The sequence below is a fragment of the Lates calcarifer genome, linkage group LG1, assembly GCF_001640805.2.
Source record: "Lates calcarifer isolate ASB-BC8 linkage group LG1, TLL_Latcal_v3, whole genome shotgun sequence".
In the NCBI taxonomy this organism is placed as follows: Eukaryota; Metazoa; Chordata; class Actinopteri; family Centropomidae; genus Lates; species Lates calcarifer.
Window position 1 is genome coordinate 4,428,345 of NC_066833.1, and position 24,073 is coordinate 4,452,417.

General features: G+C 38.8%; 3 protein-coding genes across 5 annotated transcripts in view; 2 read left to right on the top strand and 1 right to left on the bottom strand.

Moving 5' to 3' along the window:
* Positions 1-24,073, top strand: part of LOC108902477 (cytochrome c oxidase copper chaperone) — a 40,133-nt gene that overhangs the window by 4,139 nt on the left and 11,921 nt on the right. The gene's annotated exons all lie outside the window — the stretch shown is intronic.
* Positions 1,068-10,902, top strand: popdc2 (popeye domain containing 2). Of its 2 annotated transcripts, none has more exons than XM_018704330.2 (4): positions 1,068-1,977; positions 5,241-5,349; positions 6,218-6,812; positions 10,129-10,902. In XM_018704330.2, exons 1-3 carry the CDS (start codon positions 1,484-1,486, stop codon positions 6,761-6,763), a joined length of 1,149 nt encoding a protein of 382 aa, XP_018559846.1. In that variant the 5' UTR covers positions 1,068-1,483; the 3' UTR covers positions 6,764-6,812; positions 10,129-10,902. The 2 variants fall into 2 exon arrangements, with proteins under 2 accessions (XP_018559846.1, XP_018559847.1); XM_018704331.2 differs by having other exon boundaries at positions 6,218-6,671.
* pla1a (phospholipase A1 member A) lies at positions 11,876-23,817 on the bottom strand. Of its 2 annotated transcripts, none has more exons than XM_018704329.2 (11): positions 23,260-23,817; positions 22,400-22,616; positions 21,226-21,403; positions 20,590-20,698; positions 19,256-19,357; positions 17,770-17,862; positions 17,313-17,477; positions 15,975-16,064; positions 15,015-15,120; positions 13,200-13,355; positions 11,876-12,446 (listed from the first exon to the last, which is right to left on the bottom strand). In XM_018704329.2, the coding sequence occupies exons 1-11, from the start codon at positions 23,324-23,326 to the stop codon at positions 12,356-12,358; spliced, it is 1,374 nt and encodes a 457-aa protein (XP_018559845.1). In that variant the 5' UTR covers positions 23,327-23,817; the 3' UTR covers positions 11,876-12,355. The 2 variants fall into 2 exon arrangements, with proteins under 2 accessions (XP_018559845.1, XP_018559844.1); XM_018704328.2 differs by having other exon boundaries at positions 17,313-17,495.

Consider the following 24,073-nt stretch of genomic DNA (forward strand, 5'->3'; position numbering starts at 1 on the left):
CTTAAATCTTACATCCTATGTTAACTGCTGATGAAGAAGTTTTTAATCATGGAGTTGTGTAGAAAACATGCCCAGTGTCTGATTTATGTTTATGTTTTCTTATATTCTTATAACAGGAATTTTCAGTCTTTCCTGTCTACATCGAAATTCACAGATTGCTAATAAAGCATGTTTGATTGCAATAAAAAAAGAAAAAACAAAGCTAAGACTAAACTAAAAATCCCATCCCTATGAATTCTTTTGATTATGAGGCGCAGTTACTTTCAACTTTTTTATCATCTACATAGGAAAATATTTCATCTATTGAATCTTCAGTTTGTAGTATTCACATATTACAGAAGAAAATGTGTCTCACTTTCTATTCCTCCCACATCACACAGCTCAATACATACATATACAACACAATCTATTTTCCTTCTGAATATTTATTATTCATATTTATTACTGATTTTTATTTCTGTAAGTACACGTCTTTGGCTTCTGAATAGGGCCTTCATTTTGCTTAATATGCATTTAATTTCCCATTCTGAGTCTGTATTCTGTTAATATATTGTCTGTTTATGTTTGTTCACTAATAAAAAGAAAGGAAAATGAAAGCAGAGAAGATAAATTGCTAATGGACTGAGATGGGCTTGTCCCTGTAAGCTGAGAGTTCTCCTGGCTGATGGGGCATTCGGAGGTGGTGGTGGGTGTTTGTACCTGAAATCTGACCTGTGCTGTCATCCCACTTATTTCAGTGTCTCTAAATATGCATGAGTAGAGCTACTCTTCTGGAGGAAAACCAGACTCATAAGGTTCAGCTGAAGGAGGAACTTTTTAAAAAATGTGTGTGTGACACTCTGTGAGTGGCTAAAAGATATTTGTTATAATCCCCCTCCTCCCTCCCATTTCCTGCCTCTCTCTCTCTTTCTGTTATGTTAAGTAGCAGGCCTGCTTTCCGTCCACCACTCTCTCCTCCTTGGGTTTCAATTCCAAACATGGTTATCCTTCTAGGGCTCCACTGGCACCCCCCACACCCCTCCCCTTGTAAACCCCCCTCCCTTGTCCCTTCTCTTCCAGCTGTTGGTTCTAACAGTGCAGGCTGGTGGGTGAGAGAAATAGACAGAGGAGAAGAGCAAAAGAGACGACAGAGGGGAAAGAAGGGGCGAGAAAGCCAGAGGAGAGAGGAAGGGACACATAATGAGAGGAGAAGAAGAAACCCATTCCAGCTGTGTTTCTCTATCACAAATAGATCCGTGAGAACTTCTTCACATTGAAGAATTTTCCACTGCACGCCAAGGGAACAAACATTTGCTTCTGACATTTTTGGTCAGTGTTAGCTGTTTATTTTTGATCAAGCTGTAATTCAAACAAAAATATATCATTGAAAACTTTAAGTGGGACAGAAATAGAACCAATTTTCATTGGGAAAGAAGTCTTTTTGGTTACGTTTGTTGTTTTGCATCAAAAGCCTCTCAAACTTGCCATTTGAAGAGTTTCAAACATGAGTACAGACAACTCGACTCTGTTGGACAACTTGGTCTTTGCCCCTCTGTGCGATGGCTGGAGCAACAACACAGAGGGAGCCATATACCATTTGGGTAACACCATCCTGTTCCTGGGCTACATGGGAGGCAGCGGGGCCTACGGGTGCCTCTTCATCTTTGGCTTCCTGACTCCGGCCTTCTTGTGCTTGACCGTGTGGGGGTGGATAACGATGTGCGGCCTGGACGTCTTCACCTGGAACCTGCTTCTGCTGCTGGTCTGCTTCGCTCAAATCTGCCACCTCCTTTTCCGGCTGCACCAGGAGGGCATACGCAGTGAGGAGTTGACCTCCCTCTACCAGGCGGTCTACCTGCCACTGGGCGTGCCCGTCCAGGTGTTCAAGGAGATAGCAAGTGCTTTTGAGAATAAGGTGGTGGAGCTGAAGGCAGGGGAAACATATGCTGTGGAGGGCAAGACGCCCATTGACCAGCTCTCCTTCCTGCTCTCTGGGAGGTGGGGAGTATGTGTGTGTGTGTCTTGGTCTGGGCATGTGTGTGTACATCTACCCACCTGTACAACATGATACAAACCACCACCTCTAACTGTCTTCCATAGAATACAACCAACATACTCAAGTAATAGTTACAATATCATGATGTGCATGTAAACCTCCTGCATTTGAAGTTTTTCATAAATCTGTAAAAAGCAATGTTTTTGCCATTTGGAGGCAGTGGAAAAAACTCACATTCAGTATTATCACCTTTCCAGTTAAAGGTGCTGTATGTAAGTTTTCGCTATCACTACATAACCAACATTAGCATTAACAGCTGTTTATTTACAAGAGCTGTTTCAAGTGGTGGAAAGCCAGTGCCAACTGAGAACTCAGAACGCCAGTGTTAACTCTTGTTTCGCTTCTATTTCTATCACTTCTTCTCTTCTACTGAAGTTAGCATGCTAACCAGCTAGCCCCATCCCAGCCCATCTCGTAATACCACAAAAATGAGTCGTTGTAGTGTCTCCCCTCAGTCCAAAATGACCAGAAGTTGTACTCTTGCCTTGTAAATACAAAAGTGTCTGAAGCTCTTGGTAAGTAAAGAGCTGTTAATGCTAATGTTTACTATTTGTATGTTACATTTATGTCAGAGGTCGGAGCTCAGAACTGGGAGTGATGTTACCCACAAGTTGACAATGTTCCAGTTGAGGAAGTCGGAAAAACATGGACACTCGCTGGAAAACTCTTTTGGAGTATAGACAAGGTCAAAACATGTATGCACTGCACCCGAAAAATTAATATATAGCACTTTTGAAATTGCAAACAATTTCTTATTTACGATCCAGCTGTTAACACAGCAGCAATAGCATTCATTTAGAGTCGTGTTTATGGCCAATCTATGAATTTAAGTGCGATATTTACTCACTTTTAAGTCTGTTGGTCTCTGCCATCTCCTGAGGGAAATATCTGGCTGCTAAATGTTGACCCGCTAGTTATGAACTCTACTTGGCTGGCGCTAAGCATGTAGAGTACAGCTCATTTTCAGTGCTTTATTGGTGAAAATAGCTGCCCGGTGGAGCTGGAAATTATGCTTTGAGAGCAGTGACAGTAAATCAAAACAGTGAGTGATAGTTATTTGATCAATTGTTAATATGAAACTATTGATCATAGCTATCTTAAGTAAAACTACCACACCCAGCAGTGATGTCACAGTGCACTGACTCCTCCTGGAGTACACTTCTACATCACTGTAACAAGATGAGTTAAAGTTAAACCACTGGACATCAGCAAAAACAACTGGTCCCTTTCAAAGTGTAGTTATAATGTAATATTCAATTATCATGACCATACAAGGTGGTCAAGGTGGAGCTAATTTTACCTATTTTACATGATATTGGGTAGCTTATTCTTTAAAAATGCATCATGTGAATATGTTGGTCATATTATTTTGTCCACCTAGTATCCATATGTGCTCACAGCCTCTGTGTAATTTGAGAGTTTCGTGACCAAGCACATTAGATGTAGTTTTTATTTCCCCATTTGCATTGTATGACTTTTATTTTTTGGATAAAGTTAATGGTATTTTATTGCAAATCTTAGTGGCACAGAATTTTAGATTAAACCAGAAAGTACTCATCCATTTGTACCACAGATATATATTGTAGTATTTATTGGTTTAATGCATTGTGCAGTGAAACAACAAAAACAAACATAATACAGTGAAGAAATCTCCTATTTTAACTGGCTACTCCAGGACTGGATTTCTATTTTTGACTCTTTCAGGCTGTTGGCAGCATGTTAGCCCTTACAGGAAATGTATCCTCTTCATCCAAACATCCTCAAAGTAGAGCTGCATTAGATCTCGCAGTCCTGGAGCCTACATGAGAGAAATGTTGTAAACAAAGTATTTTTGTCTGTGACTCACCAGTATGGCCGTCCCCCTGCAGAGTGCCAGCTGGTTAAATGATATCTTTGTACTTAGTACAGGAGAGTGGAAGCTGACCGCTCCTCTTACCTTAAACTGAATGTTGGCCACTGTGTTGACAGCTCCAGGCATAAAAGCCAAATTGAACAAGAAGCAAATGAACAAAAAGCTGATAATGATTTTTAAAGCTGTGGTGTATTATATGTGATTATATGTGTAGCCTGAGCAAGAAGACACATTGTGACTTTCGATTGACCCCACACCTGCCATATTGTATTCTTTTAAAATCCTTACAGTTTTGTGCTTGGCTGTCCTTCTGAATTACAGTCAGTATCTAACTCGAGAGACATATGGAACTCTCTTCATTTTAAGGACAGTTTTTATTCTTAAACCTGGCTTGGTGCATAACATTGTCATGTTAGGTTTTTCCTCAAAGTGCTGTCACAAAGTTGGAGACACACTGCCAAGCCCCAGACCAAAAGACAAAAGGTGTCCACATATTTTTGGCTATAAACAATACACCACAAAGTACAGTACTGGCAGTACTGTGACATTTTTAGCATGGGACTCCCTGATAGAAATCCTTACCCCTGGCAATGTGAGTGCCTTACAGGGTAATTAATACCACAATTCACAGCAACATAGCTATTAATTAACACCCAGTTAAATAAAGATGTCTACTAGTTTTAAACTGCCATAGTAATTGTCTCTAAAGTGAACAGACATTATGTTATTTACACTTGTTGCCTATTTATGATTCTCTACATCTGTATTTTCTCTATGAGTTTATAGTGACTGGCAATTGTATTTTTCATTAAATCTTAATTATTGAGCCTATGTAAGAGGCAGTTGCTGTAACAAAGGCATAAGAAAGACTGGGACAAAGTTTGGGGGAGGGAAGTTATTTTGGAGGAGGCTTCCATTTCTCTCTGTAGATGTCAGGTGATTGATATGAAGCAGATCGTTTGTAAAGTAAAGAGTAAAACAAACTCTGACAGAAACTTTTGACGTAATCTGATGAAATCTTGAGTGTGCTGGATTATCTCAGTCTGAGGAAGCTATTTTCTTTTATTTTCTCCTCTGAAGGAGGAATGTCTTGATATCTTAAATTATGATTTCCATGCGCAGAAAGACGGAAGAGGAAACTTGCTATTATAAATTTTTCTGAAAATGTTCTGTTTAAGAAGCTCAGTCCAACCACAGCTGCCCTAACAGAGATATGTATGCTAATATTTACCTCCAACATGTTAGCCTGGTCCTGCAAAGTGACCTCCAGCTCTCTCTCTGCTCCCATTATCACTTCCTAATCCTCGTCTCTCTTTTTAACCTCTTATCTTTCCCTCTCTGTCTGTCTCCCAGGATCAGTGTATCTTTGGAGGGACAGTTCCTGCATTACATCCACCGCCACCAGTTCCTCGACTCTCCAGAGTGGGAGTCTATCAGACCAAATGAGGAGGGAAGGTTCCAGGTACTGAATTTCAGGAGACACTGTTGTAGTTTCTGTGAACAGGGGAAAGCAATTTTCCTCTTGTCTTTCACATATCCTGTTGCTTTAGATTAGTTCTGTTAAAGTAGAAACAGGTCCAGGAGGTCCTGTTGGACCTTCAGGGTTTGTCTCTACACTTAACAAGGTTTCAGGGATCAATGAGACAGAAGGTAGGGCTGCAACAAAAAGTCATATTTATATTGTGTGTTATTCACTGTGTATATCCTTGACGTCTAACAAATGTTTTCAGTGCATGTCTTACCTTATTAAATATTTGTAGTTATATTTTACATCATTGTTTGGGAACGAGAGCCTATTCTTTGTCCATCAAGTGTCTCTTGCTAATAAAAAGAGTCAAAATTGCTCGTTTGTAAGTGGCTAAGGATGATACCTCTGTCAGTAACTTGTTAAAGCGTGGCCATGACTTAGTGATCTCATTGCTACACATTTAGACAGTCATGGCAAAGGAAGAGGATCTCTGTCATCTGTTGTTAATTTGTTGGTATTTGGATTTTTTTTTACCTTCAAATGTCACCAGAGTGGCCCCGTACATACGTGTTTTCTAAATAGTCTTTTTATTCACTGCCTCTGTTGGTGCACTGCTATGTTTTCTTGCATATTACTGCCACTGACTGTTGGTCAGGGAAATATAACAGTACAACAATGGGGGTGCACTTGGTGAACAAAGTGGAGCATTTAGCAGCTAAAGAGCTGGATATTTCCTGCAGAAACAGAGCTAAAAGAGGGAATATTGGGCTTTGATTCATCGGCTGGATACATAACAAACATAACTCTTAATTAATGCTAATGCTGCACGCTGATATTCAGTTGTTTCATTCATACTCCCTAGGTGACACTCACAGCCGAGGAGGACTCCCATTACATCTCATGGCGTCGCCGCCGCCTTTATATGCTGATATCAAAGGAACGCTACATCGCCCGCCTCTTCTCTGTCATGCTGGGCTATGACATTGCAGAAAAGCTCTACAACCTCAACAACAAGCTCTACATTAAGAGTGGCGTTCTGCTGGACATCCGTCTGCCAAGCCTCTACCACGTGCTGGCCCCCTCATCGCATGGTAGTGAAGGCGGCAGCTGCAGTGATGGTGGCATCACCAGGGATCAACAAACGGAGCAGCAAGACGAAGACCAAGCACCAGCCTACGAGACGTCTGATCCAGCCCAGTCTCAGCCCCCCCAGCCGCACCTGCATGGACCAAGGAAGACCCACCTGGATGAACCCCAGGCCCCCCGGCATGACCGTTATCAGCACCCCTGGGCATCAGACCCGGAGCTGCCCTCTGGTGAGGACTCCACCAGCCTGGTCCTGGAGGACTTTGCTGATGTGGCGGGCTCCTTAATGGATTATGGCAGTGAGAGGGATTATTTGAGGTAGAGGGGCAGGGTGCTGGAGCTAACACACTGGGTCACCACTTAAGCTACATGTAAGTACCTCACCTGGGCAGAGTGTGGCGCGGGGGGCGGTGTGCGTGCATGGATGGCTGGCAATGCACAGTTCTTACTAACCCAGCTTTGTAGTGAGACACAGGGATGGGCAATAAGGCTGAAATCATTAGAAAATGAATATTACTATTTTCCTATACTGCTTTACAGATTTCTGATAATATTACAGTTACAATGGTGGAAGTTTACCAGGTACATTTATTCAAGTATGGTACATTTTTGGCGGAATTCCATTTTGCGTATTTCCATTTCAGCTATATCTGAGGGGAATAATACACTTTTTACTCCACTTCATTTATTTGACAGCTATTGCTATAGTTATTTTGAATACTTAGATATCAAACACAAAACATATGATTAGCTAAGAAAAAATGATAAATCACTATAAATTAAACTACTCAATACATATACATAAAGATATAAAGTAGGAAATCCAGCTCAACCATCTACAACATTAAAAGGCTGCTATACAATCTGCTAATGGACCAGGAATGATAATAAATAACATTATTTCTTTACTGTAACTTAGGTACATTTTTGAACACCATGATTTTGAAGATTTGTACATTTAATGGAGGATTGTCTACAACGTTATGTTACTGCTTTTAATTGATAGTACTCAGTATAGGGAATATGAACACTTACAGTTCCATGACAACTGAACCTTTTCTTAAATGTCAAATTGATGTGGAAATATAATATAATAATGATTTGATATTAAAAATATGCAATATTACTGAATAATGTCCAGCCCTGGTGAGATTTGTGAACAGAAAAACGTTGCTGCGATGTTGAGAGATTGATATATTTATTTTGTTTTATGGCTTGCTCTTACAGAATTCATCTTTTGAGTATCTGCTGCTCTGGCTGCTCGGTCTTTTGCATTTAAAAGTAGACATACTCACGTACGTATGTACAATTAATCTGAGTTTTGATGTAATGGTTATTAGGGAACTGCCAAACTATTTCATGCTATAGTTTTCTTTGCTGATAGCCTCTTCAGCTTTGGGGAAATCTGGATTATTATTCTATTTTCCCAACAATACTTTAAGATTAAAATTCCCTCCATACCAGCTGCAAGCCAGCTGTTTGCTTTGGTTCTGCCAGTCTCAAGTTGACGGCCATGTTTGGAACAGTAGCAGAGTTTAATTTGTCCAGTCAGATAAAGGCGATCTGCCCAGTGAAAACAGTTTAACTGCAAATGAGTGTGTGTGTGTGAATGCTTGTTTCAGACAGCTGATCATGTCCTGTGTGTGGCTCTGTTTTGTGTGTGGTGATCTGGACGGGAGGTTTCGACACTGTGACTGGCGACAGAGCAGCGGTGAGATTGACCGGGCAACAGCTGTGTCCTTATCTGACTAGGATTAGAGCTTGGAAATTTAGGGGATGTCCAAAAAAATTCAGTGCCATGCCAGTAATCCAGTGTGCCAACCACTTGGCTATGTGCCTGCTTATGTGCTTGTCACCCCGCCTGCCCTCCCACCATCCCAAAAGCAGCCCTCGCCCAGTCACAGGTGGAGGATCACATTTCATAGCTGGATAGAGGGGTCAGTGTTGGGTTTGGGTTGCAGGGCAGCTGTGAAGCAGTAGGTCAAATCTATCCCAGTGTATAGGAACACAGCCTCAGTTCAGACATGGGAGGCCAACAACTCAGACCTCATGCGTCTGCACAAGACCGCAACAAATTCCTCCAAACTCTCAAGCCTTAAACACAGATTTGTGATAATCCTTGCATTTCTGAGTCCATATGTGTGGGTGACCAGCAAAATGTCAGCAGTTTACAATGAATTTTCAGCAGAAAATATTAAGAAATAAAGTCTGGAATATATGTCTGAAACGGCAGTCTGGCTTTGGCATCAGTCTGTCAGAATTAAAGAGGAATGCCATGCATCTAGAGCTGCCATGTTGCACCGACTCTCAACACTCACACTCATGTGGAACAGATTTATTATGTGGACACAGGGAGTTCAGAGTTGATATTTAGTGTTTGGGTTCTTACTGCCTGAAAGCACGGATCAGTCCAGTGAGCCTGAACCAAATATTTTTATTTACTGCAAAAAAAGTTAAATGATGCAGCTCCAGCACTTGGCTGTACTACTACTAAATCTGTACACAAAAGGATTTTGACTTAATTGAATTCAAACCTGAAGACATCAGCATGGCCTCTATAAAGACAGATCCCCTTACATGGCTTTGCTTCACCTGACAGCAGCACTTGTACCATTATGTCTGGATCTATCAAAAGCATTTGATACAGTAAATCACAACAATTTATTATGTAAACTGCAGAAATATGGTTTTCTTAACACAGGAATTGTATGGACAGAACATTATATTTGTAACTGTAAACAGTTTGTTAAGATGTTTTCTCACAAAGTGCAGTATAATGTTGTTTACCTCTGGTCCCCTTTTATTCCTTATTTCTATAAATAATTTACCAAATGTGTCCAACATAATATGTTTGCAGATGACACAACCTTGTTTCTGTCATACTCTCATTCTCATTGTCATTGATTAAAGAAACTAACTCTGCTTTATCTGTTTAGGCAGGATGGTCCAAAGACAAACAGACAAATGGCCTCTAAATATTAAACAATTACAAAATATATATTTTCATCATTATTTGTGTCTTTGTTTGTAGTGGTGCCCCTGTGGTGCCCCTGTGGAAAACTCTAGCTCTAATACTTGAACTACAGCTGATGTTAAGAGGCTCAGCAGCCCCTTCGTTTCATTGGACAGCACTGGCTGTGTGAGAGGTTATGAGCGTATGTGTTAGTATGAACATTTTCTGTTTGTGCCTTCATTATAAATACAGGATGAGTGAGTGTCCACTGTTTTAATATGTGTTACTCACCTCGCTAGACTAGATGGCAACATGTGGCTTAGCAGACAGTGCCTGTAGGAGGATAACTGACATCCAGCCTGGAACATATTTGTTCTTATTGTAACTTGCATTAACAGTATTTGCCACTTGTTTTTTGTGTGAGAATTTGATATAATTGTGGAGTTTTAAAGCTTGCTGTAGCCTGTAGCTTGTGTTCCTGGTTCTATATTTTACATTATATTATCATTCTGTAGGATGAGCACTTGTACTTTTGGTACTTTAAGTATAATATTATATAATATTGATATAAAATATTGATACTCATGCTTCCCTGCTTTTACTCAGATTTTGAATGCATGTAGTTTGCTTGTAACAGAGTATTTTTACACTGAAGAACAGCTACTTTCATTCAAATAAAAGACCTGAGTTCTTCTTCCACCATCTCCTAAACGAAGCTTCTGTTGTCTTTGCAGGAGGTGATGGTGACAGGGATCTACCAGCCTCGATTTCAGAGGGGCAGAGCACCGCTGGCTCCCACTGACACTCCCAAACTGTGAGATCAGTGTCTCCTGGAAACATGATGTTATTTACAGTATAGCAGTATGAATGTGTCACATGTCACTCGTTTATGACGCTGTCTCCTCCTCGCTCTCTGTTCATATCGTTAGTCCTGAGCATGTGTGCTCTTCTTTCTCTCTTCAAAGTACAGTTTGAGTGACACAAAAGCCAACTGGGGCTCATATTTTACAACCACATTAACAATTTAATGCTCAAAAATTACAAACGTGTTCTTGTTCTGATGTAAAGGCTCTCGAGCAGCATTTGAAATCTGAAATCTGCCTTAAAATCTGTTGGCTGCTCTGAAAAGCAGGAGGATCCACCACATCTACTGAATTTATGTGAAACTTCTGGATATTTCATCATTTAAATGAAGATATGATTCATAAAATGAATGATTTAACAACTGAACAAATCACTCAAGTGTTCAAAGAGCAGCCACTAGTTTATTTCTGTAGCTGTTGTAAGAGAGAAAACTCTGTCCAATAAAATATGGACGATGTTGACTTGCAGATGATGTAATCTAAGACAGGAAAGAGATACAGCCGTCACTCTGTCACTTACCAGCACATTAAATGTCTGAAATGTTATTTTGTGTCATAAAAATGGATTGTATGTTTCTGAAACGGATGAATTTGGTTTTCATCTCGCTAATATTTGATGTTGAATACATGATTGTTTGATTTGGACTTGACTTCACATGATTTGATGTTAAATTTGACTTTTGCTGTTTGTTCACAAATCATTCACACTCAGCAGTACAATGGATACTGATTTAACCACACATATTTAACTGCACATTTTCTATGAATCAGTTTAAAAACCATCAATATGTTGTACAACCGCTAAAAAGAGGAACATCTACATCATACTCAATTATTCATCCTTTCAAGATCTGGAAAATATTTAGTTCTGTATAACTTTTCATGGACTTTTTCCAAACCTATGCATGAATATTATCAGTACAAAATCTGCAAGTTGGCTGAGTAGATTTTCTCCTTTTCACTTTTATGTTTTGTTAGGCATGTTTAGTTTATTTACCTGAACACACCATGTCAGATTCAGTGTCAGAGATGAGTGCAAGCTTGTTGTACTGATTCTCAGAGCATGACGCCAAATTCATCTGAACTCCTTACATCTTACTTTTTATTTTTTTTACTTTTGTAACTAATTAAGTATTGAACACACACATGTCTACTGTGAATTGCATTACTAGTCTCTTTTTGACTTCCAAAATGGAGAGATGGGACAAAAATGATGAAGTCAGTGTTTTCAAAAAGTATTTCATGGGGCCAAGATTTCTCCATAAAGCTCTTTGTGTGCAGTGAGCTGTGAGCTGTAGTGTGTTTTCTGTGACTATCCACAGTGTTTCCACTTAACACTTAATTCTGATTATACTCCAAATTATTTATGTAATATCCCCAAAAAGTCAAGGCATGCTGCTTCATTAAAAAGCCTTTATTACTGTGGCCACATGATAAAGACAAGACCAACATCTTGAATGCACACCATAATAAAGGCTTTTTGGATCTTAATAAGCAGTTTGGAATTCATTATTTGTGGACATTGATTGCATACCAACACATCAAGGTGTTTTCTGTTACGTTGTTGTCTTAATGTAGTCATAGCTACTGAGGAAATTTTTAATAACAGTACTCTATGCACATTGATCCAGTTTTTATTTCAGTTAATTTTTTTCCATTTTATTGTAGAAAAATGATTAAACATCCAAATATCAACAGGCAAAGTCACGTTAGTTATTACTATGTTTATTGCTAAAATCCCTAAAAAAAAAAAGTCTGGTCTCCTGGAACAGAGAGAGGAAAAAGCTGCGAGGCAAACTTGAACAACCAAAATTAAACTCTTGTGATAAGAAATAAAAATGCAAATCACTTCTTTTTTCACTGTTTCACCATCAGGACAGTCTTGATGTTGTAATATCAGTAGATTAACTGAACAGTATGGCTGCACTACAGACTGCATTTTGACAGTTGGTTAGCAGGGTGAATCCAGAATAAAATGTGGTTCTTTGGCTGTTGTTTTTCCTGGTGGTGAAAAAGACTGACTTTATGTTGGTACTCATGGGTGACCTCAGTGTAGATGCACTGGGTAGGCTTTTTTCTTTTGGATCTCTTTCTTTCCTCAGAAGAAGCCACACACCTGCACAAAGTGATGAGACCACGGAGCTCCTCGCCTGACATTGATGTTGTTCACGCACAGTGGCTGCTCTCGCCTGAAAAACACACAACACAAACACACTTACTGCAGTATACATGTAATTTAAATATTAAACCTCATAAGAAGAAAGAAACTAATAAATAAAAAAAAAAATTCTGTCTATGTGGTACTGAACCAGTGGTTCAGGTGGAGCCTCTGTTTTTATTTTTCCTTTTATTTTTTAGATTAATTTTGGTATTTTAGCCCTTTAAAAAAAATGTTTTAAGACAATAGAGAGGAAACTCGGGGTGAGAGAGAAGACGCTCTGATTTATCAGTTATTTATCTGACATCTCAGTAGATGAGTGTGAAAACTGACTATACAACAAATATTGTGCCAAATATTTTATACAGTTTGCATATTTGCACAATATTATGCACGCCTGTTTTGGAGAAATGTGATGAATCAGCCTCTTTTGGCTTGTCTTTGTTAGGGAATTCATTTATTGGGAACACCTGGGCCTCAGGGTTCCTGATACTTAAGACACACTCCACATGCACCATGGGAGAGAGGGAGAGAGGAGAGAGGGAGAGTGAAAGAGGAAACTGTATCTATGATTCTTTCACATTTTGGGCGTGAGGGTTCACAGGTTCAGATTTCCCAGTTTGTCATGAGTGCCTGTTATGAGGTGTGGTGGTCAGTAGTGTTGGTGTGTATACATGGATGATAGGTAATCTCTTTCTCTCTCTCCCCATTTTCTGTGATATTTCAGCTGATACCAATTTTTTTTACATAAACATTATATAGAACAATATGTGTGTGTCCGTACCTGAGAGAGGGGAACTCAGTCAGACAGACAGACTTGACGTGGATGTCTCCCTGTCTGTAGAACCGAGCGCCAGTGTTCTTCAGCTCGATGGAGCCGATCTCACACAGAGCTACAGGATGAGCCAACACCGTCCTGTACACCGTCGTAGATGTCTGACTGAAATACACACATATTTCACATTCTGCATGCAATGATGTCATAACCAAAAAAAGAAAAAGAAAAAAGACGAGACAACCACAGACGTGAATCACTAATTCATTCTCCATATTTTTTCAAAATCTCTTTGGCATACTTCTGTTCTACTGACATTTTATGATTAAATATGCACATTCTGCATTATCTCATTAAATTTGGGATGATTTGCAGTTTCCAGAACAGAAATGTGACCACTGGATAAAGCCAGGTTCAAAATTCCTGTAAATCAGAAAATATATTTTTGCCACGTCTTTGGTAATGAAATGTTATATAGATCAGGCCATACACCTTCTGCAACAACCTTCAGAATACAGATGGGAATTAAACTGGAAAGCTGGGTGAATGTAAGTGCCACTTTCTGGCTCAAATTATGAGAAAACGGGCTTTAACTATATTGTTCTGCACATTTTACCGGAAACCACTACTTATAGAAAGGAAATTACATCACCACTGTGCAGGGGAGAGCAACTTTTACAATGATGACATGGTGCAGACAACACTGTGCTGCATGTTGGTTTAGAGGGCTAACTAGAAGAATAAAGACATGTTGACATGGAAGCAAAACAGCCTACAGTATCAAAATTGGCCGGTGCATGAAAAAAAAAAAGTTTTTGCATGCCTTAAACCAGATATTGCAAAAAATATAAAAGTGCAAAAATATATAGTGTCCACACAATGTAGGCAGCCTGAACTGAATGAATCTGTGCATGGGCACTTTTTTCTCTCAGAGTGTATCTTGCTCTGTATACTGCACCTGGCCAGGCCTTTACAGTGGAACATAAAGAACCTCTCCTCTCAAAATAGAAGCAGCCCACTCACCTTTTCTAGGGGGAGAATAAAAAAGATTACAGTACCAGCTCTGGGATGAGGGCGTTACATCAGAGTCTGTCAACCAGTGCTGAACAGAGGGAGTCTGTAAGAATTAACTGCCACACTGAATTTTGCTGAGTTTAGATTTTGCTAAACAAAACCTTAATTGGACTTTTGTTCCTCTCTAGCGAATTTTAGACATCACATTTGTGGGTGTTTATGTTTCCATGACATCGACACAAAGTCACTGATTTAATTCAATCCTTCAGCATCTCTAAACAAAGGACCATCATAGACAGTTTCAACAATAACATCACTGATCATCTTGTGTCTCGTCCTTCATCCTTGTTATGTTCAAACTATCTAATATTCTAGAAACTGGAACTCACATCATTGTCTTTGATGATGAAAGATATTTCACACAGACTTTGTGCCAGAGGTTACATTTTACAGGGCTGTAACTATTATTTTCATTACCCATTAATCTGCCCATTCGTGATTATTCACCTAACTATTTGGTATATGTGCATGTCAGGAAATGGTGACAAATGCCTCAAATTACCTTTGATCTGACCAAAACCTTAACACAATGAATGTTTAAAAAATGACTTAAAATTGACTTTTAAAACAGAAGCTGACTAACTTCTAACTAACTCTTGTTCGACTAATTGATTTCTTGTTTTAGCTGTAAAATCAAGCAGTTGACAGGTAATGCGCAACCTGGCAGGTTGGGATACGTAAACAAAACCGGTATCAGTATTATCCTGAGCTATGGTACCCCTCCTAAAAAGTAAAAATGATGGTACTTACAGCCTGAGCGTATGCTCTGTCCCCAGGTTCTCAGTCCTCAGCGTCACTTCCACCTCAGCGCTTTTATCCAGTGCAGAAACCTCCAGCTCCAGCAGGATGTGATGAGCTTAGCAGGAGAATAACACAGAGGGAAACATGTACCTCAAAATCCTGACTTGAGAAAGTTTGTCATAATTTTGAGATAGTAAGTCATTATTTTAAAGGAGCAGTGTGGAGGATTTAGTGGCATCTAGTGGTGAGGATGCAGAAGACAACCAACTGAATACCCCCTCCCTTTCCAAGTGTGTTGGAGAGTCTAAAGTGCCCATCAGGTGACTAATTGGTATCAACTACACAAACATAGACTCATCTATAAAGTGAGGAGTCCAATGTGGCCGACTGTAGAAACATAGCGGCGCAACATGGAAGAGAACCTGCTCCCTATGTAGATATAAATGTATATTATATTATATTCCATTTCTGATCCCAATCCAATTGATCCAAATAAATATAAGGTTTCTCATTATAATGACTAACAGGATCTCTTTTTTTCTTCACATTGGTGGGAATGGGCTTCCATGAATAAATCTGAATTATAATAAATTTGGTGATCACTTGACATTTCATCTTCCATGACCATGAGATTAAAATTTGGCTTAAATGGTAAATGTATTGCACTTATACAGTGCTTTTCTACAACTAACCCGGTGACTGCCTGCTCTAAGTGCTCAGCCACAGCTGCACTGTGTTCACAGTAATATATACACAGCTATTAGCTGAATTATCACTTATTTGGTACAGGCATTAATATTCCATACTGTAAATATGAACTGGTAAAACTTTGGTGATCCCAGCTGTACCATCTCCAAAACTGTCATTCAAACCCATCAGCCTCAGTCTAAACACTGAGGAAAACACTTATTTCTCAGTGATTATAAAACAGTTTTTCTCTCTCTGTTGCACACAAACACAAATACTCACTGCAAAAAGGTGGAGAAGAAGTCGTGAGAAGGAACAGCTTCTGCTCTTTGGGGATTGGAGATAAGGCTATCCCACTGTTTTCTGATAAACCTGAAACACACACATAGAGTGAGTGAGGGTCATACTGTAGGCCTCCAGTATGTACGTCACAAATCAAAAGGGCTCCATTTACATTAACTGTGTCACTGTATCAGTGTGTGTCAGTGTATCAGAGGCTGAGATGATAAGAAGCTGCCAAAAGCTGTTGTGTGACGAAACCAGAGCTGCTGCATGAGTGCAGCCTGATGTCATATCTGCTGGTGATACTGAGGTTCAACAGAGTATCAAACAGGCTGCCCAGTTTATATTTTATTCCTTTATGGGTTGACTTTCATCACCCTGTCTGTCCCTCATAGGTCTAGTTACTGTGTCCTTCATCTGTGATTGTAAATGAAGAAGCAGTTATAGATAATCCATCAATCTGTTGAAAGAAATAACTGAAACCAGTCACTCTGGGTCTGTCACTGTTACCACTGCTGTTGATGATATTATGATCACAGCTATGTCTGTTACTGTCAGTATTACTGTTACTTAAGCACAGCTATTGTCATACAGTCAAATATTTACTGATATGAATAAATGAAATGGAATAAATTAATTTGTTTCAATTTTATGCTCAGATGAAAAAAGATTCAACTTTAGATCTCTGCTCAAAAGCAGTCTTCCAGATTTACAACACTACACAACACTGATATATCATCATTAGTAAATGTTCCTCTTTTGTCTCCTTTTTTTTGCTTTTCTGTTAGAATAATGCATAAAACAAACATATGCTGTCTATTTCTAAACTTCTACAACACTGAAGACAATTTAAAGTAAATTTTATTTTTAATGAATGTAAATCATATAATATTTAATATATGAGATTTAAAGATATGACTGAAAGTTCTGAAAAAGCTAGTATGTAAGTAGAAATTGACTTGAGATTAATGTCACAAAAGTTAATTTACAGTTTTGGTAAATCCTTACTGAATCAAACTTTAGTTGCTGACATAAAATCCAACTGAACTGAGAGAATGACATGTATAGTAAAACTGTATATAAAACAGAGACAAAATATATTAATAATGAATATCAAATGAATAATATGTATATATAAAAGAAAGAAAAAAGAAAAACTGCTGATGGTGTACAATTTGTCCATTTTACTTAAATAGCAACTTTCAATGTCAGTTTGTTATAAAAGGACAGATGACGTGAACGCACTGACTGAGTGCACTCAGAAAGCAGATAATACAACATAAATAACAATTTATGCAATAAAGACTTGTCATCAAAGTAGTATTTATGTATTATTACCTATAGTTGGACATGTCCCCCCGAAGACATCACAGTCCACACATTGTCCCCTCAGGAAGTTCTCATAGTTGAAGCATGGGATCCCTTTTAACGGGCAGGACCCATTCAAAGCGCTCATGTAGACGTGCAGCGCCCTCATGTGGTCACATATCACATAACCATACACTGGAAAGTAGATGAGAACTGACAACACAAAGGAACACTAAGGGAGCCAGCTGTCTGAAGACTATCATTTTCAAAACTATAGTAATTTGAAATACATTAAAAAAAACTAAAAAAAAAAAAAAAAAATCTGGGTTAAATCTATTCATGTGTAATTTGCATTTTATGACTTTGTGATGAAAAAGCAAATATTCTGGGCTGCACTTTACAGACAGACCATTTAAAATTAATTTAAATTTAAAAATAATTAATTTAAATTATTTTTAAAAACAACAACAAACACAGCAGCTCTTACTTGAAGCAAACCTGGAGCGGGCACATCCAGTCTGGTCCTTCCCTCCATTCAGAAAGAAGTCCACATGACCGACAGGAATGGAGATGCCAAAATCTAATGCACAAGAAAATCTCATTTAACACATTTTGTCGCTGCTCTTTACTTCTTATTGTCAAAGTTTGTTTTATGACCCCAGTCTCTGATAGTTTTGTTTTTAGTGCTGTATGTGCATCCAGCAATACCTCCATGAACACAGATAACCTTTAACTACCTCTTCAGAATATTTATATAACATTAGTTGGACTGATTAAAAGGCGACTATACTTTTCCTGAACAGTGGCCACAGTAACCATTGATATTTGTTTTATCTGTGATGTGCTAAAGCATAGAGCAACAGTAGTACAAAAAGGAAAGTGTAAAATCAGCAGACTGTCAATTACACAGTAAGTTTGGTAGCATTAGCCTCAATAAACTAACAGTCATGAGGCTGCTGGAAACAGCAAAACACCTGAGTCGGTGTGTTTTATCATGTTGTTGTTTACTTGTTGACTTTAGACACAATTTGCTCAATTTCTGCAATAAATGTGTTTTTATCTCTCCTCAAACACCTGTAATGACAGAAAATGACTCTCAGAAGAAACCCACTTTTTGAGTATTCAGTTCCTTTACTTCAGTAAAAGTACTGATAATAATAGTAAAAGTACTTGTACTGCACTGTAAACATAGTTACAAGTAAAAGTCCTGCCTTGAAAATGTCACTTAAAGTAAAAGTATGTAGGTATGATCATACTTCAAGTACTAAAAATAAAAGTACTCAATGGAGAAAAATGGCCTCTGTAAGTGTATATTAACAGTATATAGTATTAAATTACATTATTATGATGCATTTATTTTTATTAATGTAGAGTAATCTGTTGATTATTTTCTCAATTAATCGACTGTATTGTTTGTAAAAATGACCCTGTGCTCTGAGTAACAAAGCTCAGTCCAAACTGTCCAAACCTCAAAATGATTTGAAATAAATTTAAATCATTCAAATAATTAAAGGTAAAAGCAGCTGGGACTATGAAGTGTTTGTATTTTAAGGATTATTAATTTAGTTGCCAATTCATTTTCTGTCATTTGAGTAATTGATTAGTTGACTCTTAATTTTGTTTTTTATAACAAAATGTCAAATTCTAGAAATTCTCCATCTACTTTGTATGCAGAAATCTTAATTTGCAAAGTAACTAAAGCTGGTAAATAAATGTAGTGGAGTAAAAAACACAGTATTCCCCTCAGAAAGATAGAAATGGCATGAAAGGAAAAGAAAGTACTTGTACTTGACTGTTAATTATATTAAATATTGTTGTATAGTCCAGTTGATCTGTTGGCCTCTCTCACACAGAGGTCAAAATATACTTTGCATGGCCTCTATTGTAGCGCACAATACACACTCTGCCTCTTGCAGTATGGTGGTAATGAAAAGAAACGAGCATATTAAGGCTGTAAATGAAAGTAGTCTCACAGTCAGAGTCTGTGTGGATGGCGTCGACAAACTGAGCATCAGATGGGTCCAGCCGGTCAAAGGTGTCAGCTCGTTTAAACATGGGTCCAGCGGGGTCAAGGCCTGGACAACAAGGACGAGGAAAACTCAGTTAGAATGGTCAAATTGTTATATGGTAATTAAATGAATTAACCACGTTAAGAAAATGATCATTTAAAGGGATTATTTTTTGGTTTATTTAAAGTCAGTGACAGTGGTGTTACGTAGGTCAGTGCTTTTATGTTTCAATTCAAAGCAGTGTTTGTTGCCATAACGTGGGAACTTTAGCAGCAGTTCTATCTCAGCAGCTTCATGTTCAATTTTGGTTTTGTGGTGACAGGTTGCCTAAATGAGACAGCACTTGGCCTGAGCTTCACTGCACTGAACGACATGCAGAGTAAAAGCTGCTGTTTTTGGAGTTGAGATACACAGCAGCTGCGAGAATGAATAAATAAATGAATATAGGATATATTTGGTTAAATTCAGTCAGAATGCAAAAATCACATTACTAAATGAAAAAAAAAACAACCCATGAAACAATGGCTTCTTCCTCTTTCTCCCTGTTAGTATATACATCCTTTTTTATTTAAAAAAAGTTTTTTATATTTTTTGACCTAACTTGAGCTGTCTCACCACTCCCATCATTTCCTCTTAATTTGCCTAACCTTCATGAGACTGCAGAGGGAAAACAGAAATGCACCAACCAAAGGATGTTTTGTAGTTCTTAATAAGCTCCTGAACTTTCTAGAACTGAAAAAGAGTTTTACTGACTCACACAACTAGTGTTCAAAAGGAACCTCTAAAATATATATTTCTTATTACTGTATATTTCTGTTATGACAAAGTTCCAGTCAGCATCTGAATTGCCCATTTAAATTCACAGCAGTCTCCCCACTCAGACAAAAAGACCCAATATAAACAAGTGAACAGAGGCGTATTGTGTTGGCCGATGTGTTCTGGGGACGAGGAGAGTGAACCTCTCCACACAGCTTCAGCGTGGCTCTAATGAAAGTGACGTTTGTTCCTTGAAGAACCCCACTAATCTTCCAAGGTCACCCTCACATTCGCAGGCAAATGTGGGAGACTTCTGAGCTGTGGAGACCTTCACTATCTGGCCTGTTGTCATTCCCACTCTTCCTGTAGACGCAACAGAATAACAACATCTGGCACCTTTTATTTTCTGTTCACCTCATGGTTTTATTATTTTATTTTATTATTAAAAAAAATCTGCAATCAGACAAAAGTGCAGCGTTTCCAATAACATTCAAACGTCAGAGAAGACTGCGCTCATGTAAAACACTGATCCACAGACACACCTGTGATTCTTCCGATCTTCCCCTCGAAAAGAGTCCCCACAAACCCAGCGACATGCGCCCCGAGGCTGACCCCAATGAAGTGGAATGACTCCAGGTTGCATCCATGTTCCTGTTGGACGAGATGGTCACAATCTCAGTCATGTTTATTTCTACCAGACACTGTTTCTGTCTCTGTCTACCGTGTGTTAATCTGAGGCTTTGTTTGTTTGTCTTTGTTTTAACAGTGAAATTCAGATGCTGCATCACTTCATGTTTGTTTCAGCTGGAGAATTTCTATGAGCAGAACCAGGAGCAGTGGTAGAAGCATGGCTTCTATATAAAATAAAATAAAAATAAAAAATAGCATAAATACATTTCTAATTTAGCCTGAAAACATTCTAGACAACTTGATCTAGTCAAAATTTCTCTTGAATCTTCCAGTAATTTGAAAAAGCAAAAATGAAATCCCTCACTAATTTGAAATGGATCATTTTCCCTCACTAATATCAAGAAGTAAGAGTAGAAGTAAGAGTCCCATAAATTTGCTGCTCTGACTGCTTCTGTAGAATTTTAACTGATATTATTATTAAGATGAAACACTATTAGTAGCAGTAGAAACAAGAGGGAATTCTGAATTCTGTCTGGTGTCTCTCTCACCTGCAGCTGGTTGATGAGGACCGAGATCTGCAGTGCCACCTCTTTGTAATTCTCCACCACCAGGTTGTAGGCGAAGGAGGCGCCATAGACCCAGTCCACCACCAGCACGTTCACATCCTGCACCCTGAGTAGGGCCTGGGCTAGCTCCTTCACCCAGGACGGCTTACTGCCCAGGGCTCTGTGAGGGTGGAGGTGGGGTGATGTCACGAATGAAGGGATATAGCATGTAGTTTGGGGCAGGTGGAGACAGAGGGAGGAAAATTAAAACTGAGACCTGAGACTGAGACAGTTGAAGAGATAAAAGCAAGCAAATGATCTGAGAGTGAAACATTAAAAAAAAAAAAAAAAACCAACAGATTACCCTCAGCCACAACTCTCATGTTGTCTGGTATGTTTCCTGTTCTTGTGTTTGTATGTATTTCTATGTTTTATTTTTGATTACTGCTCATCTATATTTCTTTAGAAAATACTCTGCAGATGACGTACTTAGAGATTAGATCATGATTCCTGACAGGATTATTTGTCAGTATATTGTCTCATCTGTAGGTGATTAAGCCATTTGCCCAGCTGAAGACCTGTTGTCTTTTCCTTACATGCATGTCCCCAGACTGCCTGGACAATAGACTTAGATGAACTGTATCTCTGACTCCTTTAAAGCTGCTGTTTAAGCTGTAATTAGAAGGCTGGTGCCCACAGTCTACTTTTTGTGAGTTTAAGTTTAGAGTTTAAGTTAGTCTGTCGTGAGAATAACTTAAACTGCTGTAACTCTGACCAAAAGTTAAAAACACTGAGGTCACTGAGGGGAAAGTTAAGTAACAATACTGAGCAATTGATTCCCCATTTTTTTCACCACGTATTGTATATCTAGTCCACATCAGACCAGGTCTGGATCAAACACCTATACCTAGACTTGTCATATCTGGACAGGACTCACTTACAGAAACTATAGAAAAAGTTAAAAACACAGTTTCAGATGTTAAACCTTTATTATATTTCACAAATAGAATAAACCTGTAATTATATGTTAAAGTCTTTACTCTCTCCCTGTTAATCTAGTCTGGACAGACTGGTCAAGGATTCATCTAGACCTGGTCTGATGTAGACTAGATGGGGGAAAGGCAATGAAATCTCCCTTCGCTTGAGGAAAAAAGGATTTTCAGAATCTTCTACTTACCTGTATCCGTGGATGATGACTTTGGTTGGGCGGGAGGTGTTGAAGTGGGAGGACGGCATGCCGAGAGACTCCTGGCTGAACATTTGTGCACAGTCCATGTTGCTCCTTGTCAGCAGCAGGTACTGGACCTGCAGTTTGACTCTCTGCTGCTGGTACTCGAGCCATGTGGTGTTGTTGAGGTCGGCACACTCCTCATCTCCCTGCTGTTCCTCTACACCTGGTTGAGTAGAAGGACATATTACACAATGACTGGGTCTGAATATTTACTGTTTGCCTTATGCATCATTAAATCCTTTAGACATGATGAGATCAAACAGTAAAACATAAAATAAAAGCTCACGTGTTGTGTATTTGATGGCACAACACAATGTTACATAAAGAGATAATCTGACATTAACTTTCTGTACTTAAGTACAGTTACTGATATGGTTAATGTTGTACTTTTTACCCCAATATATTTTTCTAACAGCTCATTACTGAGTGAACTACCTGAGTGTATACAGTCTAAAGTATTAAAACTAGCTTCACATAAACTACCTGCAACAGTAAAGTGTTGCTTCCACATCACTTTTCTACAAAACACTACTCTACATACACAGATAGAAAAAAGGACCTACTTTAGATGACAAGATCCTTAATTCAGTGTATTTATCTCTGAAAGTCATCATTTATATGGTCCAAATCATGTCCGATTTCTAAATGTGTTGTAATTAACTGAGAACTGAATTATTTCATAATATTATATTACAGTATGTAGTTGTACTGTGTTCCATTGTACTCTGACAGGAGATTTAAGAAGAAGAAGAAGAAGAAGAAGAAGAAGAAGAGGAAAATGCCTCCTTCTTTCACAGGCCACTTACCCACCACCACTGATGTGATGTAGACCGTCAAAGCACAAAGAAGGATTGTTTTGAGTTCCCAAGACATTTCTGTAGTAACAAAGAGGTGAACGGGAAGAGTAGCTGCCTGGGAGCTTTAGTTAGTGCTTAACGGTGCTCAGCTGTTCTCCTTAGTCCCAGATTGGTGGACGGGAGATCAGCTTTTGCCTTGGGAAAATCCCAGCTCTGTGCTGTGCTGTAACTCTTTTATGACTACTCAGCTTTGAACTGAAAACTGAAAAAGCAGGCACAAATGAAGGAGGCAGGATTCCATATAAAACAGTCCAGTGGAGTCAAAAACAAATGTTTCCAATGATCCCAATACAGTTTGCTGTGTTTCTTCTCTTTGTAAAGCTTCACTTTAAGCCTGAACGTATCCACAACAAACCTTCCCCTGTCCTTTCACTCAGTCATCACATCTGTCAGTGAGCGGGTGATTTTTTTTTTCTTCCCCCAGACTAGTTTTGTACTGGGCCGACAAGTGGTTGAAGCTCTTTGCCTGGCGGTGAATCCATGACCTCATTGGTGTTCAATGGCTGTTTGTTTAAAATGCTGGACTCTGGCCTGGCTACTCACTGGTTTGTATGTGGGTGAGCTTGAATGTGTGTGTGTGTGTGTGAGTTTGTGTAGTTGTAGCAGGAAAGTCAGAGAAAGTGAGGAGCGGTCACCCTGTTGTGTCTGAGGAAAATCAATCATCAGCTGATTGATTGTTCCACTATCAATGCCCTTTATGTAATCAGTGCTCTTTGTAAATATGCTGCTTTTAATTTATTCCATTGCTTTAAGCAGTTAAATC